Source organism: Trichechus manatus, unplaced genomic scaffold (assembly GCF_000243295.1).
Source record: "Trichechus manatus latirostris isolate Lorelei unplaced genomic scaffold, TriManLat1.0 scaffold00062, whole genome shotgun sequence".
Lineage (NCBI taxonomy): Eukaryota > Metazoa > Chordata > Mammalia > Sirenia > Trichechidae > Trichechus > Trichechus manatus.
The window spans coordinates 1956705-1977095 of record NW_004443998.1 but is presented as its reverse complement, the minus strand read 5'-3'; the positions used below and the strand labels follow the sequence as shown (position 1 = coordinate 1977095).

At 40.5% G+C, this 20391-nt stretch overlaps 1 protein-coding gene across 1 annotated transcript in view; it reads left to right on the top strand.

Moving 5' to 3' along the window:
• The window catches only part of MLF1 (myeloid leukemia factor 1), a 42686-nt gene extending 30256 nt beyond the window's left edge, over nt 1–12430 (top strand). Inside the window, exons 3-7 of the mRNA XM_004379160.3 lie at nt 3005–3088; nt 4060–4188; nt 6034–6193; nt 7663–7801; nt 9351–12430. Of these exons, the coding sequence (XP_004379217.2) occupies nt 3005–3088; nt 4060–4188; nt 6034–6193; nt 7663–7801; nt 9351–9456 (618 nt within the window). The 3' untranslated portion in view covers nt 9457–12430. The remainder of the gene's footprint in view (nt 1–3004; nt 3089–4059; nt 4189–6033; nt 6194–7662; nt 7802–9350) is intronic.
• Nucleotides 12431–20391: the final 7961 nt, after the last annotated feature.

The window sequence follows — 20391 nt, the reverse complement described above, 5'->3', positions numbered from 1 at the left end:
ACAGAGAAAATAGCCCTGCCCTCACAGCAATTGCAGAGTGGGAAGACAGTAAACAAAAGAATTTCACATAGCCAGAGTCCTCTGAAGGAGATGAAGCCAGGTAAAGAGACAGAGGTGGAGGTGGTGGTCAGGGAAGGCCTTTCTTAGAAGGTGATATTTAAATGATGAGAAGGAACCAACCATGCCAAGAAAGGAGAAAACATTCTCGGCAGAGAGAAGAGCGTGTGTACAAAGTTTCCGAAGGCCTGAGATCCCAGTGGAACCTCAGCTCCAACTTGTACACCACTTTTTGTCACTGCAGGGTGATGGACCACTCCAGAACAAGGGCAGATATGACAAGGCCAGTTTGACAGTGAATAGAGAAAAGGACAATATACACAAATGTCTAACCTTTTCATCATTATCCTCTTTTCTTTCCTTGAGCTAGCCCTTCCCTCTCTTATGTCTTAAATGAATAATTTCTTTTATACGGATCAGTACAAAGCTGGTTCCTATGAGGCTGAGGTTAAAGATGTCCTAAATGTCCAATTTTTCCAAATTGCTGTACCACTCCATCATCTGTAACATCAACTACTCCTCCTCCACTCAGTACTCTCCCTCCCATCTTTGGGTTCTGTAATTCACTGCAGCGTCTCACAGAACTCACGAACCGTTTCAAGGAAGTGGCTCACGCGGTTGTGGAGGCCAGCAAGTCCCAAATCTGTGGGCCAGGCGTAGGCTTCTCCTGACTCATGTGGCCGAATCGGCAGGCCAGATGACAGGCTGCTGGCTCACAGGGCTGTGGAAGCTGACGAATCCCAGAATCGGCAGGTCAGGCAGCAGGCCACTGGCTCAAGTCCCGAGAACCAGAGGTCAGTCAGTGATGAGCCAGACACAGGATCCAGATGCAGAGAGGGGAAGAGCCCCGTGGAGCACCCAAACACATACAATGGATGCAGGCCACACCCCAGGGAAGGGTGTGACTTAAGTAGGAGTGGGACTTGAGTCATGCCCTTCTGCAAGACTGTGACTCAAGATACACCCCACACTAATCCTGCCTCAGTAACACATAGAGGTTAGGATTTACAACACACAAAATGGAGGATAATTAGGATAATTACATCAGATCACAAAATGGAGAACAGCCACACACTACAAGGAATCATGGCCTAGATAAGCCAACACACAATACCAACCACCATACCTCGTTAGGGTTCCGTAGGCCTTCTTTGCATCATCCCATCCAGTCACTGTGTGGGAGTCATAAAGACTGGCTAGCAGGGCCGTGTTAAGTAATTCACTGCACCGCATGTCTCTGAGGCTCTGATCCTCATCTGTGTTAAAATATTCAGAATATTTCCTGACTTGTATTAAATCTCTAAAATGTAGAGTAATTCTGCTCCAGTCCTTTGTATACCCAAAGATAAGTCGGTATCTCCTAAATGTGCCTGTTTTTCCCTAGCATATTAAGTTTCTTCTAAAGAGGGATCTGGGTTTCCTGTCTATTCTGCATTGTTACTAGCAGTAAAAACCCCGTAGAAAGCAGGGAGACAAACAGGCCTTTGATAATTGTTTATTGAGTGCCCAGCTTGGCACACTGCAAAAGAAACTCCAGAGGGGCGGAAATACTACGCCTTGACCCAGGTGCCTTACAGGATTAGAAGACTCGTCTTTGAGCAGCGGAGTTCCTTTTACCAGACGATGCTCTCTGTTTGTAATAATAGCCAGTGCATTGGGTGACACACTAGAATGTGCTTTACTTTTATTTTCTGGTGAGTGTTCCAGTGATAAAAGCTAAAATCAAGAGCAGATTTTTCCAGAGCAGGGTTTCTCAACCTTGGCACTACTGACACTGTGGGCCAGATAATTCTTCGTGTGGCGGCTGTCCTGTGCCTTGTAGGATGTTTAGCAGCGTCCCTGGCCTCTAGCTCACTGGATGCCAGTAGTATGCCCCCAAACCCCGGTTATGACAATCAAAGATTTGTGTGTTGTTGTTAGTTGTCCCTGAGTTGCTCCGACTCATGGCAAACTTACGTATGACAGAGTGAAACATTGCCTGGTCCTGCAGCGTCTTCATGCTGGTTGGTATGTTTGAGTCCATTGCTGTGGCTAATGGTGTGACTCCACCCATTGAGGGTTTTCCTCATTGTCATTGGCCCTCTGCTTTACCAAACATGATGTCCTTTTCTAGCGATTGACCTTTCCTGATGATGTGTCCAAAGTAAGCACGCTGAAGTCTCACCATTCTCGCTTCTAAGAAGCATCCTGGTTGTGTGTCTTCTCAGACTGATTGGTTGGTTCCCCTGGCCATCCACGGTGTGTTTGTACAGTTGTTGGCAGATGACTGCTCTTCTCGAGGCAGCCTCAGCTGTTCTTGTGAGGGAGTGTGTCTCAGCTTCGAGGGGGTGCCCTCTGAGCCTTTGGTGGTAGACCCATTAGGAGAGCGGATTGGCCTCTTTTACCTGTACCCTCCTGTGATGAGAAGAGGGCTGGGGGCTTGAGGGATGGCTTCTATCAGCCATGTGGGGCTGGTGGGGGTGCCAGTGTGACCTTTGTTTGTGTGATGGGTATCGAGAGGGGAGAATGAAAAACTTGAAGACTGTTCTATGCTAGAACTGTCCCAGACCAGAATACGTCATTTAGTATATCTATTTATTTATTTAAGGAGCCCTGGTGGTTAAAGTGCTTGGCTGCTAACCAAAAGGTTGGTGGTTCAAATCCACCAGCTGCTCTGTGGAGAAAGATGTGGCAGTCTGTTTCCATAAAGGTTTGCAGCCTTGCAAACCCTGTGAGGCAGTTCTCCTCTGTCCTGTAGGGTCCCTATGAGTGAGGATCGACTTGACGTGTTTCCATTTCTTCTTTAATCGCTTTCGTTTTTAGTCTTTAAATTATATTTGCCTGGTTGACTACTGCATGAGATCCCACAGCATGAATCTGGGGGGAAAAGTTTGGCTCTGTTTTAAGATTGGTTTGTTTCTTTTGTCTTGTACTTGTAGTTAATAATGTACTTCCTAATATTCTATAGCATACAGATGTCAACCCTTTTCAGGCAGTGGACCGAATGATGTTAAATATGCGAAAGAGTATGCAGGAATTACAAAGAAACTTTGTAAGTACTAAATATAAATTGATGAGAATGTTGTTTTCAGTTATTAATACCCTATATTGTAGTGGCTTTAAACTTTTAACCATGATCGACAATGATTAAAAAAAATATACTTTATATCATTACTCAGTACATAAACACTGTGTACTTTATAAATACACCTGACACAGAAGTTTCATGAAAAAATAATCATTCTATTTACACAGCTAATATTTTCTATTTTAGTTCATTTTTCAAAACTAATGATCACTGTATTTCAAAAAACTGATTTCACAACCTACTTTTTGTTTATAACCTGTCTAAAAGAATTTGCAGCATCTACAGAATTAAGTTTGATGTTTAAAAAATACTCTAAAAACTTAGAAATTTCAGGAATGATGTTTATGTACTGATTAGATCCATACAGTCCAAAACATTATAAACGGCTACTAATACTCGTCCTTTTCTACTGACAGTATTAACGTCAGTAACAGCACTAACATAATTCTGTCTGAGGAGGAACTGCATCACTTTACTTATTGGTGTGGATTCTATGGATCATTTCAGAATGCCCAAACGTAGGGCATTATTAATGATTTTAGTAATGTAGCAATCTGGTATCCACAGGAGGCGTGAAGCTTCTTGGGGTGTGGCCGATTGGCTCAGTGCCGCAAAGCTGCTCACATGGTCACCCGCTGACTGTGAAAGTATGATAGGTTTCAGGGCACACCATTTGTGTTTAAACCTAAATGAAGCCACAGACTTGACCTCCAAGTGGAGCACCTGCCGTTACTCCTCGCAAGGCGAGTGGGGATGGCTACTTAAGATGGAGAGAGGGCTGGGCCTCCCTGAGTTGCCATTCTGATACACCGTACTGACACTGTCGTATCCTTCGCAGGACCTCTAGCTAGTTCTGTTACTTCATTGAATCCTTCTGGCATTAGTTTTTCATATTTGACTAGACTCTGACTTAACAAGAGTATATTTATCTCTAGGGTCAGCTCTCCATGGATCCCAATGGACATTCGTTTTGTTCTTCCTCGGTTATGACCTATTCCAAAGTGGGAGATGAAGCACCAAAGGTTTTCCAGGCCTCAACTCAGACTCGGAGAGCTCCAGGAGGAGTGAGTATCCTCCAAGAATTCTTAGAGCTTAGTAACCCATGCGATGAGGGATCACCCAGAGCAAATTTCAGTCACTAAAATTGGACCTGGTACTGTGGTGGGGGTTGGGGGGGGATGGAGACACGTGTCAGGGAAAGGCGTTAAAACTCGACTGTATTTACTTAGTTTATGGCATTTTTTGTCTCCTCCCTCCCTGTGAGTCTTTTTTCAAGTAAACATCTAATTGAGTTTATCACCTTTATGTGCTGACGAGGTAAGTGGACGCGGAAAGTAGTCTTTGTTTCGTGAGATAAATGCCGTTTAGTTTATATCTGAAGTAAATGAATTTTAAAAATCGTAAAATAATTCACACATACAAAAAGGATATAGAGAATACCCATATGCTTATCTCCCAGCTGAAGCAAATGCTCACATTTTTCTCTGTTCGCTGTGTGTTATGTGCTGTTAACATTACAGATGGGGTTAAACCCTCCAGTGTCCTCCACCTCGGCCCCTCCTCCCTCCCTCCGTCCTCAAAGAAAACCACCTTCCTGTATCTGGAGTTGGTTACTCTCATGCGTATTTTATTTTATTAAGTATGTATGATTCATAAACAATTTAACAGATTGTTTTGTAGGTTTCTAAGCTTAATATAACTGGTATTATATTTTAGTGCGTGTCTCTGCCGTTGCCTTTGCTCAGTAATATGCCTCTGAGATTTACTCAAGTTGATGTGTGTAGCCCTGGCTTCTTTATTTTAACTTGTAAATAGTCTTCCAGCATCTGAATGTATCACAGTTTTTGATCCATTTTCCTCTTGATAGATAACTAGGTATTTTCAGTTTTTCACTATACGTCCTTATACACGTCTCCTTGTGCAGACGTGTGAGAGCGTCTCTAGAGTCTAGGAATGGTATTACTGGGGTGTAGGATGTGTGTGGCTTCGTGTTTACCTAGCAGTTACCACGTGACCATCCGCTGTGATGGAAACAGTTGACTCCCACTGATTGTGGCATGAGAGGTCCTGTTTCTCCACATCCCTGTCAGTACTTGTAATACCAAGATTTAGGTTTGCCAGTCTGACGGGTATGAAATCATTCATTTTTTAGTTCTCACATATAAATATGCACCTTTTAATGATGCTCTTGCCATAAAAGAACCAAACCCAACCCGTTGCGGTTGAGTCGATTCTGACGTATAGTGACCCTCTAGGACAGAGTAGAACTGCCCCACGGGGTCTCCAAGGAGCAGCTGGTGGGTTTGAACTGCCATCCTTTTGGTTAGCAGCCGAATGCTTAACCACTGCACCACCAGGCCTCCTATAAGTGATAGAAAGTCTTAAATATAAGCAGAATATAATTTTGTATGTCCCACAACAAATCATGTTAATCTTTGGCTATCATAAATATCTCAGTAATATTCCAGAGAGTTGATGGGTGGGAGCCCTGAGACTGAGGTCATTAGGGTCGGCATGCCTGCTGAGTAATTAGCTGCTCTTACTCCTAGGAGGGCCGGTGTGAGCATCCATCTCGCACATCATCAGCGACAGTGCTGAAAGCACTAAGTCTTGTATAATTAAGTTATTCTTTGTTTTAATCTTTGATTACAAATTGGACAAAGGCTAAATTGTGTTGGTTCCATTTGCCTGGAAATTTTAATTTTTAAGCAGTTCAGGAAATATCAGAGGCACAGTATCACAATTTTACTACAAATTGGTGGTGGATCTGTAGGTGATCTGTGTAGATCCATAGTAGATCAATGGCCTTAATTCTATCAGTAAACAGGCCCTGAAGAGTTTAGAATTATATCCATTCCATATATATTTAAATTACAACTAAATAATTTGTATTTACTTTACTTTCACAGATAAAGGAAACCAGGAGAACTTTGAGAGATTCTGACAGTGGATTAGAGAAAATGGCTGTCGGTCATCACATCCGTGATCGAGCTCATGTCATTGAAAAGTCGAAGAACAGGAAGACTGGCAACGAAGAGGTCAGTCAGGAGTTCACCAACATGAGCGAAAGTAAGTTGTCGCGAAAATGGTGCTTGTTTCTTTTCAAATAGCAGCTTTACTTTCATACAATCTAGTTCTGATTTACTTTATGAATAATATGTGTAGAGAATACCTCGTCAGAGAAATAAAATTGCGGTTTTCTCATTTCATAGTAAATCTTTTTTATGGTGAATTTTAGCAATGTAGGCTGTCGTTTACTTTCCTTACTTTATGCTTGGAAAATAGAATCCTTAGGATGTTTATTTAGTAAGGCTATCGATAGGCAAATGGAGTTTTTAAATATTTCTTCTGATCATCAAGGAAGTATATTTGAAAAAGTATAAAGAATAAAGATCATCTGTAATAAAATAACTAAATATTTTAGTGTATTTTTTTCCTAATAGTTTTTCTATATTATACATATAAACACATACATTTTTCAAAATTAGAATTTTATTACCTATATAGTTAGTTGTATAATGTGTTTATTTTCACTCACCATTATAGTTGTGAACAAATCCCCTATGATGCTGTTTTTTAACAACATAATTTTTAATGGTTATCTGAAAGTTTATCATGAATAGACATAATTTATTTAAATCACTCTGTATTGTTGGACACTTAGACTTTGTATAGATAAGATTTTAATTTCTGGTATATGGCATATCATGTATGTAGCATTAGTAAATCTATCCATTGTCTAGATTTTTATATTCAGTCTTCAAGGCATTTATGTCCTTCCAGTGTCCTAACCTGTCTCACTATAGTCTTTAAATTATATTCGTCTATTTTCAGAAGGTTATTTTGAATAGCAGTCTTTATCGTGGGAAAGGGTTTTAAAATTATTTTATCTTAGAAAATGAAATTCTCTTAAAGTTGGAGTTTGATAAAAATTTTTATAGAATCCACAACATCTTAACCTTTTTTTAATCTCAACCTTTAATTTTATCATATTTAAATATATAGAGTACTTGACAGTAATTAACATGTTAAAGAAAAATTAGTGAAGGAACACACATTATTACAAAGGCAGCCTGAAAGAACAAGCGCATTCCTCTGTTGTGGAGTCAGATTACCGTCTTCATAACAACAAGGTGATGGATGAGGTGAAAAACCTGTCCTAGGAAGGACAACAGAGCTGTGAGGCCAAGTTAGGTAGGAAGATGAGGAGGTGAACAGGAAGTGTTAGCCACAGACGGAGCGTCAGATTCCAAGTACACAGGGACAGCGTGGTCACTCTGAGATCACCCAGAAATAAAGACTTAGAAGCCAGTGTAATTGGGTCGAGGGCTCCATTGGGTAGAATAATAGGATATTCAGGCAGATGAGTGAAAAAATCAGATAATCAGTAAAACCAGATCGTCAGTAGCTTCCTGCCTTTATCTTGAGATTCGGCTGATAGGAGAACCAGCAGCCTAGAATAAAGTGTGTGGGGAACAAGGCAGTCACTGACAGTTAGACCTCAACACTCATTCCCTTTATTTTGACATTTAATGTAGGTGATGCTCATGCTTTTGATGACGAGTGGCAAAGTGAGGTCTTGAGGTACAAACCCGGGGGAAGATGGCATAACCTAGAAGACAAGAGGATGTCCAGTGTTGGTCACGAGAACGCAGGATCCCGAGAACTTAGAAGAAGGTAAAATTATTTGTGAAACACTGGTTCGTTTCAAGAAGAATTAGAAGAAAAGTGATGTAATTTTAACTACTGTTTGCAAGAAGTTTTGATGAACACCAAAGCTGTATCCACAATATTTTTTGTGAAAGATACAATAATTTTACATTAAATCTGAGTGTTCCACACAAGTTTAAATTTATACCAAAAAACAATATTTTAGGATTGAAGGATTAATAACTCACTACTGAACTGTGACTCAGTATAGTCAGGAGCCAAAATCCTCCCAAGGAAAAGTTAATGTACTGTAATATAGTTGTCCTCGTGAAACAGATCTTCACTCGGATGTACATGAAGACGTGCATTTCACACCAGCGAGCGAGGTCCGTGTCTGGAGGATTGGTAAAGGGGTCGGAGTATCTGCAAGACTTAACGACTTCCCTACAAGTCAGAATTCCGCATTTAATGGTCATGAATTTGTAGACCCCTGTATGATATGCAGTGATACGTGGAATATGTGAAATGCTGTGATTCATGTGTGCTAGGTATTTTGGAATAACTTTAACAGAAGTTTGGTCTTTTTGACATTACTTTTCGGAGTACCTGTGCAAAATAAATGTAGTGAAACCACAGATTAAAGATTTTTACACATTTGGTACATATTCTGGAGATTTACAATCCTATTTGGTTCTCTGGGGGAAACGTTGAAGGTAATACCTAATTCCTATTGAAATTACACTTGAAAGAGAGGGAGGCCTCACCGAGCCTTAAAACAGAAATCTGTTCTAGGCCATAAGAGAGTGGAGGAGTGCTGCAGAAGGTGGAAGGCTTCACAGAACCAGCGGTAGCCATGGACAAGTGGGTATCAAGTAACTCAGAAGCCTCGTGCAGAATTTCAAGCAGTAGCATCTTTTCTTTTAAAATACTTCTTCAAAAATTTAGAGGACTTTCCCCTATATTTTCTACAGAATGAACTTGAAAACTTGCCCCCATTTTAATTTTAGATAATACTTGTCTCACTTTGACAAGTTTACTGATTAAAACCTAACAGTGTTCAATTTGAATGTGAAATCTGGGTCCCCGTTGGAGAAAGCATGTTCTTTCTGGGCAATCTGTAAATTTGTGGCCTTAACAGTGGCATTTTCTCTAAACCAGTACTGTCCAGTAGAACTTTCAGCAGTAACGAAAATGTTTATGACTCTCCGCTGTCCAATATAGTAGCCACTAGCCACATGTGGCTACTGAATCCCACTTGAAATGTGGCTGGTGCAACTGAGAAACTATATTTTTTATTTTAATTAATTTAAATTTTGTAATGCGACTAGTGGCTACCGTACTGGACAGTGTGGCTTAAAACATAGGTAGGTAAATCTAGCTCAGGTGACCATCTTTTGCTGTCCTAAATGTTGGAGACAGTGAAACTGTCTGCCTTATGTTTTTCAAAGCTATTGAGGCATTTTTAAAATAAAACTCTCCTTAAGTTACAGTGGATTCAAACCTGTTTGTATTGATTTACAATACCAACACTGACTGTGTTAAAGATGGTATTAATGTTCGTCTGTACATTCCTCAGGGAGAAACCTCGCCAAAGTCCAGCCATTGAAAGTGGAAAAAGATCAAAAGCCTTTGTGGACAAACTCAACGTCAAAGGATCATCTGTCCAAATCGGCAAAAAATAAATCACCGTGCATTTAATTTGTTTAGTTTTGGTTGTTTTAACAGAAAAAGTAATGGTGCTGGGTAATATGTTAGACCAATCTCTTGTTTTTAAATCCATACTGTACTTCACAACTTTCTTCTGATAGCTGAATGTTCTTAGAAGTGCTATCTTTATATTTCCCCTACTTCTAGGAAGAAATCTTTGGTTTTCAACCATGTGAATAAATGTTTAAACTTTCTATAAAATTCATTTTTTTAAAACATACTAATTTTTAAAGATCAGATGTAGATTTTGCTTTCTCAGTTATTTTCCCATGGCTGTGTATCTTTTAAACTTCTGAAGATGGGATAATGGAGCTCATTTTATCATCTGCAATTACAGTTATAAGTAAAATGTTAAAAGTAGTCTCACTTTTCACTGACTAACACTATACTAGAGTGATGTTAATAAAAGTCTCAGTAATTTATCTCAAAATTTATGCTGTTACGTAGCCAGTTAGCTTAAAGCTTTATAAAAAATAAAATTATACTATTATAATTTTTTTAATTAGGTATTATTTTGATAGACATAAATAAGTGTTCATTTTCAAAGAAAAATATTTTAAATTGCTAAAGTACATGATTTTTTATTATAGTTTCTTTATATAATGTATTCTTTTTGTTTTACATTCTTAACATTCATCAAACTTTCCATCGACCTTTCTATTTAACTCCTTGAGGTGGTATGTTTCTGCCCTCCTTACCACAGATAGGTTCATCTGTCCCCAAGGCTAACATTTTGCAGTTGGAGTGTCCTTGGAGAAACCTAGCCTTTGTGTGACATCTAGAAAAATGCATTTGGTATTCTGCAAACTTGAATGATTGATTATCTCAAAATTTGTTAGACAGGTGATGTGTTTTTGAGTAAGGTGCTTAATAATTCAATTGTTCCCTTTTTAATTATGCCCTTTAAAAATTTGGCTGTAGCTTCTTTATTCTAGAATTCAAGCATTAATCTGTTTTTATAAAAGTTAGGTTTGAAGTTAGTAAGAATATTAAATCTTAACTCTTAAGTCTTTGTTGTTTTCTATCAAGGAAAAAGAAACAACAGAAAACTCCCTACCACTCTATAATCCTAATCCTGTGTCTTCCTCTAAGTTTAGAATTAAAACTACTTAAATTATGCTCATACTCCTTAAATTTTCTATATTATGTTGATGTTAATTTTACTAGTCTGTATTTCATGCTTTTAATTAGTTACTAATTAAATATGTTCATTCATTTTTAGACCCAAAATTGAACATGTGTTGAAGTTAGAAATGTTAACATTTCCCTTTTACAAACGTGTTTCTAGTTTAGTATGCTATAACATATTGAGAAGTTCTCATTGACGTACATTTTAAATAATACTTTGGAATAAATTAACTCAGCAGGGCAAAACCTCAACAGAAAGTAGACACCGTAATTATTTTCCTTTTGCCTGAATCATTACACTGATGATTACTTGAATAATTACATTCTAATCTGAAAACCCACTTTAATAACTAGTTTTGCCTAAAACAGTGTAACTCCTGTACATCATATAGCAGTTAGGGAATTCAGAGACACTTTTCTCCTGACAGTTTGTTTACCATGGAAATCAAATAAAATCTGAATTATATATTTCTTCCTCTGACACAATGCTTCATAAAGGACGTTTATAAAACGTGACATATAGAGATTAAATATCAATTCTTTGTGTTGATAGGATCCTAAAATGACTGTTTTCAGAATTTGTTTTTTACCATAATACTGAAGTCATTTTAACAGTATGAAAAAGATGGCTCTGTGTAGCTTGTAGTACAGATTTTTTTTTTCTTTTACTGGTGACCACTGATCTTTTTGGACCCCTTGGTCTTTTGGGAATGCATGAATATTGACAATTTGGTGAATGTAGCCTTAGCAACAAAGCCTGGTTAAATGCTTATGCTCACTGCCACATTAGAAGTTTTCCCGACACCGGGCATTCTGACTAATGGGTTTTCCTTACTCTGCCTTCGCGGCTTCATTGTCCTGTACTGTTACAAGGCAGTGGCAGTGGCACATTGCAGTCAGATGGTGCCCTGCCTGTGGCCTCAGCTACGTGTCACCTTTTCAGTGATCCTACCATGGACCTAAAAACAGCACGGCTATGGGAAGTTGCTCATAAAGAGACAAGGAAATCTTGTGGTCCTGACCTTTGCACATGGTTCCAAATAGGGACCTAAGGCTTTTCCCTCTTACACTGTTAGGTAATCACTATTTTGTTATTAATATAAATAATTATAACATTATTAATAATAATCATAATAATTATGCTACAGGAGGATTGTATTTTGTTTTACAGAAATCATTTTGGCCTTTGACATTTGAAATTATAATCCTGTCTTCTTCCTAACCCCCTGTTTTTAAATTTCATTCATTTTTGTTTAGTGTAAATCATATTAAATGTAAACTATTTCATAAAAATCACAAAAATTGCTCTAGTAAAGTTTTGTTCAAATTAACTTTTGCCTAGTATTAACCCTAAAAGGGCATTAGTTTGCTTGAATTATAAAAAGCTGAAAGTGTAATTGAAGTAAAAATCGCTTTAACAATAAAGCCATTGCCGCAATACTCAGAACAATTAAAATATGCGTCAGAACAAAATTCTGCCTGCTATTATTGTATGTAAACTAGCTGTGTGTGTATCTTATTTTTGTGGTTAAATTATTGTTGATGAAGCTAAATCTGAATTAAAGACTTCTAAAACAGGTAGATGGAGGCAGGGACTAAGTTTTTTAACCCATTTAAGAAACCAGAACTAATGCCCGAACTGTCTCGACAACTCACTGGGCTGAGTGAGTCAGTGTTCAGAAATGTAGCTGTCTTAGGCTGGGTTCTCTAGAGAGCAAAACCAGTGAAGCATGTATCATACATATATGTCTCTACACACACATATCCAGAAAGAGATTTATATCAAGGAAATGGCCCATGGTTGTAGAGGCTGGAAAGTCCCAAGTCCGTGGGTCAGGCTGGAGGCTTCTCCTGACTCATGTAGCTGCAGGGGCTGGTGAACCCAAGATCGGCAGGTCAGACAACAGGCCTCTAGCTCACAGCCTGCAGAGACTGACAAATCCCAAGATCAGCCGACAGGACGGCAGGTAAGCTGGCAGGCCACTGGTGCACAGACTGCGGAGGCTGACAAATCCCAAGATCGGCAGGTAAGCTGCTGGCTCAAGTTCCAAGAACCAGAGGTCAGATGAACAGGAGCCAGCTGCAGATGTAGAGTGAGCGAAAGCCTGAGAGCCTTGTCAGAAAGTCCACCTATGTTGGATGCAGGCCACACCTCCAAGGAAACGCCCTTTCACTGACTGGCTGCTCATAGCGGCTCCCATCATGGAGGTGGTCACTTTATATCAAATCTCATCATGGAGGTGATCACATCATCATACAACTGCCAAACTGCATCATAACTGCCAAACCACCGAGAATCATGGCCCAGCCAAGTTGTCACACAACCTTAACAGTCCCAGTCCATCCCGTGTCAGTTTGGCACCTGTACACATCTCGCAAAACCGTACATGATCTCTGAGTAAAGACAATTATAAAATCATACCTGCACCTAACATGATACAGCAAACGCGCAGACAGCTGAAAATGCAGTGGCCCTGTTCACACGTTTGTAAATGAAGAAAGCAAAAATACTTGATGCTCACATACAAGGAAGAAATACTCGTAATTACAGCCCATTTCTGCAACTGCTCGTGGGGTTGTAACTGGTATTTAGAACTACCTTCTTCCACCACCCATTCCATATTCCCTTTACCCTCAGCAAGCACCCGTGGTTCTTTGCCTGGTGGGGTGACCCAAACCTTCATTCCTGAAGGGTCTGGGTCATTAGTAGTCGTGTCAGAATTGGGTTGCTGTGGTTTTCCATTGACTTCAATCACAGGGCATGGTAGTACTAAGATGCCATAAGGGAGTTCCTGCGTTCCAGACATACTCTAACTCCGTTATGTAGTATCAATCCTATTTCCTCCTGATAATCAGGATCATTCACACCAGCCAATATGGTAACGCCTTTCTTTGCCTGTTGATCCAGAGGCGTAAGAGGCCAGGTGGCATTTTTAACTTACAGTTTAATGGAATCAGTGATGTGTCTCCAGGTGGGAGCATTCCTCCCTTTGGAACTAAGACCTCTAGACCCTGAGAGCTTAAATTTTGCAAGGGGGTCATTTCCACCCCTGGATTCCTGGACCCGTAAATCCTGGCTATGGGAGAAACAGCACCATATATTGGACACTGGTTTGGTGCATATACAGCCTCCTGGAGAACGTTGCCCCAACCGTGCAAGGTACTGCCAGCTAGCTGGTGCTGTAATCGTGCCTTTAGAAGGCCATTCCATCATTCTATCAAGCAAGTTGCAGGAGCCAGGGTGAGCAAAAGCCCATGAACCTTGCCAGAAAGTTTACCTATAGTGGATGCAGGCCACACCCCCAAGGAAACTGCCTTTCAGCTGATTGGCTGCTCACAGCAGATCCTATCATGGAAATGATCCATTATATCAGATCTCATCATGGAGATGATAACATCATTATATGACTGCCAAACTGCATAACTGCCAAACCGCCGAGAATCATGGCGCAGCCAAGTTGACAACCTTAACAATCGCACGAGCCTTTAATGTGTTTCTAACTTACGATTTTATCATGATGAACTGAATCAAAAGCTGAAACAGAGATTTCTTACTGATCATTGATTAACTTTCCACAAGGAAAAAATGTAGGATTATGTCACATCATAACAGTTCTTTTGTCGTATGGATGGAGTCCATATACCTAGAGCTGCTGTCACATCAGTTTTCAATCGTGTATATGCTTACCTCACTTATGGGTAGAAAGTAGACGCCTGCTATTGTTACATGGGCTGTCACTATTAAATATTAGGTCTCCTTGATCATCCCTAAATACCTTGAGTTTTACTCCTATTTATGGTTGAGTCAGCTTATAGTAAATCATATCTTCAAGTAAGGGATAGGGAGCCATGACCGTTTTTATGATGTCTTAACGCGAAATGCCGCTGACCAGCAACGCGGAGGCTATCTGGGCTATGCACGATGTGAGGTTTTTCACTTGTAACCGTGTCTATTTTAGTCGGTAAGGAAGAACTGGTCTATAATGGTAAATGGGACCATTCAAAATTAGACATGTCCGTCAATTCTGCCTAAATGGAGAAAAAACATACTGGCCATTGATTTATACTTCGAAGAAAGTGTCAGCAATGCGATTGGAAAAAACCTGTGTCTATGATAGGTGCAATAATTAAAACTCCGGTCAAGTACCGTCTTTTATAAATAAGTGGTTCCCGCCTTCATAATATAGTTCCATAATAGTATGACTAGACAGAACACATGAAATAGACTTTGAAAAGTAGTGCCTGTTAAGTGTAGAGCACTGAGCTTACATGCTAGAGGAATAAAAACATAAAGTTGTGGCTCCTGCCATCATCATCCAGCAGTGTTTCTCTAAGAAAGGCATTCTTGGCATTTAGAGTGGCCGGTTCTTCATTTAAGAGAGCCCCTCGGATTACAGGGTATTTATAGCACCTCTGGCTCTCCTTCCACTATATATCGGTAGCCTTCCTGTTGTCATAACAAGAGTCACAACAAACAAGGACACCTCTCATTTCCAAAGCTGAAGTGTGGGGGAGGGGGATATATTGCCTCCTAGTTAAGAACCAGGAGAAAAGACCGGGCAGTCTGCTTTCGTAAAGATTATAGCCTAGGAAACCCTATGAGGCAGTTCTACTCTGTCCTACAGGGTCACCGTGAATCGGAATCAAATCGGAGGCCATGGTCTCAGCAGTTTGAAGCATTTTTCCTCAGAGATTTATATGTATTTCTACCAAATGCAGTTAGACAACTTGGATAATCTTAAATTCAATCAGTTGGAGTTTTTTTTACCAACCCAATCAGAACGCCTTGGAGAAACTCTATGGGGGAAGTTCTGCCCTGTCCTATAGGGTCACTGTGAGTCAAAATCGACTCGACAGCAACAGGTTTTGGGCTTAATTCCTGTTTTTTTTTTTTTTTTTTTTTTTTTACAGTTAAGGTAATCAAAGCCCAGAAAGACTAAGAATAACCTTAATTCATGTGGATAAAACCCGTTGCTGTTGAGTCGATTCTGACTCATAGTGACCCTATAGGATAGTGCAGAACTTCCCTATAAGGTTTTCAAGGCTGTCATCTTACGGAAGCAGATTGCCACATCTTTCTCTCTGAGGAGCGGCTGGTGGGTTTGAATCACCAACCTGTCGGTGAACAGCCCAGTGCTTTAAGGACTGTGCCACCGGGGCTCCCATTCATGTGGATACTTCACTCCTACATTCAATAATAACTTGAGTGTGCTGTATGCCAGGCTCTGTTCTAACCAAAAACAAAAACAAAAAACAAACCCATTGCCATCGAGTCAATGTCCTATAGGGTTTCCAAGGCGTGGCTGGTGGATTCAAACTGCCAACATTTTTGGGGGGTAGCAGCCAAGCTCTTAATCACTGCGCCACCAGGCTCTGTTCTAGATGCTGGGAAAATCACGATGAGTAACATTGGCAAGTCAAGTCAATAAGCAATCTTCCACAGAGAAAACTTTCACTATTGAGAAAGTGATAATGTGGTTGAGAGTGACTGGTGTCTTGTGTGCGTGACAGAGTGGATGGTCGGGGAAGGTCTTTATGGGGAGATGACATTTAGTTGGAGACGTAAATAACGAGAAGGAGCCAGCCTTGTGAGGGACAAAGAGAAGGATGTGCCAAGCAGCAGGTGCACACAGCAGGTGGACCAGGCTTGATGTGCCTGAGGAACAGAATGGAGGCCATTTACACAGGCAGAGCGGGACACGGTGAAGCCAGAGAGCTCAAGAGTCCTGCTCGCGTGGAGCCAGGTAACTCCGGGTGAGGAGCTGGAATCTCACGCTACATGTCACGTGGGAGTGTCGGAGGAGTTTAAGCAGAACCGGCACTGGGAGAGAAAATTCCTCTAACAAATTCAGTGCTCTTTGTGCGTATCTCGTAGTGGAACCAACGACTTAAAGGTGCAGCCACCTAAGGTATTTTCACAGAAGTTGGACAATTGAGAAAGTAAAGACGATCTTAGATTTAAAAACTGCCCTGGCCTCGCCAGTCTGGGATAACAAGCATCGATAAAGCCGGCAGCGAAGACAACAGGCAGCCAGTTCTCCAGGGACGCTGCAGAGGAGACGGCACAACCCGCTTGTTGTGGGCCTGCTGGCTTTCTTAGGCAGAAACTTTGTTCTCTCAAATCGAACTACCAGAAACTTTGCTGTTTGAAATTACACTAATGAAACCACTTTCGACTGGCGGATCTTAATCACTTTGACACACAGAAGCAGCCTCGATTTATAACCCAGGTGAAGTACTTCAGATAAGGGATTTCTGAGCACAGCCTTCCACATCTATCTTCATTAACCTTATTGTTTCCAAGGAAACGTGACCTGGTCCATTTCATTGTCCAGACCTAAAACTGACTTCTTTACACACGTCCCTGCCTTGTTTTGAGCCTATCAAAACACTACATTTAAATTTTGCCTGAATTCCACCCTTCCCCCAACTCCTGTAGGAATGCCATCTTTTCCTTTGGTCAGACTCCCATGGTCCCTCTATCTGCTGTGTGGTTTCCCTCACTGCAATGGGCCAATAAGCTGGGCTGTGTAGATAACAAGTTCATCCTTGGTGGTCTTGGGTGATAGACTAGGACATTTGGAGGTTCTGCTGGAAATAGTCATGAGTCATCAGATTAGAGAATCAATTCCAGAACCAAAATCTCTTAACGGTCAGGATTCTCCAGAGAAGTGGGATAGACTATGGACACACACATTTATTTTAAGGAATTGGCTCACATGATTGTGGCGGCTGGCAAGTCCTAAATCCGTAGGGCGGGCTGGAAACTTAGACAGGAGTCTTGAGGCAGAATTTTTTCTTCTGTGAGAAACCTGTTTTTGCTCTTAAAGTCTTCAACTGATTGGGTGAGGCCCGCTGACATTATCGAGGGTAATCTCCTTTACTTAAAGTCAACGGATTATAGATGTTAACCACATCTACAAAATACCTTCACAGCAACACCTAAATTAGTGTTTAATTAAATAACTGGGTACTAAGTGCTATGCCTGCTAACAAAGAGGTCGGTCAACAGTTCAAATCCACCAGGCACTCCTTGGAAACTCTATGGGGCAGTTCTACTCTGTCCTATAGTGTCGCTAAGAGTCAGAATTGACTTGATGTCAGTGGGTTTGGTTTTTTTGGATAGATGGCACAAACAGTTAAGTGCTTGACTGCTAACCAAAAGGTTGGCAGTTTGAAACCGCTCAGCGGCTCTGCAGGAGAAAGACCCGATGATCTACTTACATAAAGATTACAGCCGAGAAAATCCTCTGGGGCAATTTTGCTCTGTTGCGTGGGGTTGCTGTGAGTCAGAGTCGACTTGATGGCACCTAACAGCAACGTAGGTTAGCCATGTTGGCACATACAGTTAACCATCACAACCTAGTGTGTTAGCTGAAACACTATTGCCAGGTCCTTATCTAATTTTCAAGACAGAAAATGTTAGTCCTTGAATACTTGAACAATTTCTAAGTAAAAAATGATAGAGAGCTTTAGTCATTAAGATAGTTTCAATTTACCCTTATTGTTACATATTATCAAATAAATATGAATTAACAGAACGTGCAAATGCTTTGAATGATGTTATATATATTTTATTTTTCCACCTTAAAACTTGTAAAGGTAATCTAAAATGTGTACTCAAAAAATTAGCTGGACGGTTCTTGGATTTCTCTTCTGGTTTTCTTTTTCTCTCGAGAAAACAAAAGATGATTATGGTTAAAAGTGGTGATTAACAAAAATAAGAGTGTATTCAGTATAATAATTACAGAAAAATATGAATATATACATACGAGATAATGAATATGATTTGTTACTTAAGGAAATTACTAGTTTGTGAAATGTAATTTCTATTTAATAAATACTCTATTTTATTTAATATGCAGGTAGGATTAATTATATCTTTATATTGAAGTAAAAACCTTTAATTTTATTATCTGTTTATGCAGTTACGTATTTAGTTTATGAACGTGTAAACAAATACATATAATGGTAAATAAAGATTAATTTTAAGAAGTCTATAAATGGGAAAAGTTTAAGTGTATGTTCAATATTAATGCATTTATTCATAAAACAGCTTACAAATTCTTTATTACAAATTATTACGTGAATGTTATACAAAAAGTAAATTAGAAATGCATCAGTGAGTCCAATTTTTCTTTTCTTGTATCTTGTAATGTATTTTCCTCTGATTTCTATTTATTTTATGTCATTCATTCCGCAAATATATATTGAGCACCTAGTAAGTGTTGTTTTGTTCATTGTGTTCACAGCAATGAACCAAACAAAACTGCTGTCCTGTGGAGCTTACGTTCTAGCTGAGAGAGCCAGGCAATCAAACAAACAGATACGAAAATGTCAGGTGCTAAATATATCTAAGGCGCAGCGGCGGTTCAGTGGTGGCACTCTTGCCTTCCATGCGAGACCCAGTTTGATTCTGGGCCAATGCACCTCAGTTGCAGCCACCACCCGTCTGTCAGTGGAGGCCTGCACGTTGCTATGATGCTGAACAGGTTTCAGCGGAGCATCCAGACTAAGATGGGCTGAGAAGAAAGACCTGGCCAGTGAAAACCCTGTGGGTCACAACAGTCAGAACGCATTGTGCATGGGGTCACCGTGAGTCTGGGCCAACTCCACAGCAGTTAAGAACAACAAAATATATCTAAGAAGTGCTATCAAGGAAAAGGAAGCAGCTGAGAAGATAGAAAGGGAGGTACATGTCATTTAGAAGGGTTGGTCAAGGAACAAGGGTTGGTGTCACAGTGGTTAAAGCACTCAGCTGCTAACCAGAAGGTTGGAGGTTCAAATCCATCAGCCCCTCTGCAGGATAAGGATGTAGCAGTCTGCTTCCGCAAACATTTACAGCCTTGGAAATCCTGTGGGGCAGTTCTACTCTGTCCTATAGGGTCGCTATGAGTCCCATTGACTGAATGGCAGAAGATGTGGTTTTTTTTTTGTTTGTCACAGAGCACCTGGATGACAAAAGCTATTTGAACAGATATAAGAAAGTGAGGAAAGGAGTCGTGAGATATCCAGCTAACTGGGGAAGAGAAGAGGCTTCCCGCTTGAGGAGCACAAGGAGGTAGGGTGGCCGGTGCAATGAGCCAGGGCGACGGAAGTGGGAATACGTCGGGGAGTCGCTCACGCGGGGCCTTGAGGGCTCTTTGAATGGGAGGGGAAGCCGTTTCAGATCTAAAAAAAAATTATTTCAAACCTGCACACATGTAGAGATAGCAACACAATGGGTTTACTGGAGTATTGTCAGCAGAGAAAAGACGCCATCTGACTTAAAGGGACACTGCAGTTACTGTGTGGAGGGGAGACTGGACAGCACAGGGCCGAAGCACAGACACCCCTCAGGAGGCCGCGCAGTGAGTCAGGCGAGTGATGACGGCGGTGGAGGTGGGAGAAAGCGGAGACTCCGGATATGTATGGAGGATAGCGCAGGTAGGGTATGCTAACAGGTAAGATGAGGCCTGTCAGACAGAGGTGTCAAAGAGACCGACGTTTTCGGCCTGGACAACTTGAAGAATGGAGTTTCCGTTTATGAGATGGTGACGGGTGCAGGAGAAGGTTTTGGAAGGAAAATCAGAAGCTCGGTTTTGGACATGTTGAATTTGAGATGCCGCTAAACCACCCGAGTGGAATCAATTGCCAAGGACTGGACAGAAAACATTCACACTGAACAATACAAACAACATCTTGAAATGAGAGAAAGCACTCGTAATTCTCGTAATTGATAGCTCATACACTTTTGTTTTCTATGTTCTCTTTCAGGTCATATCCTTATTTTTTCATATTTG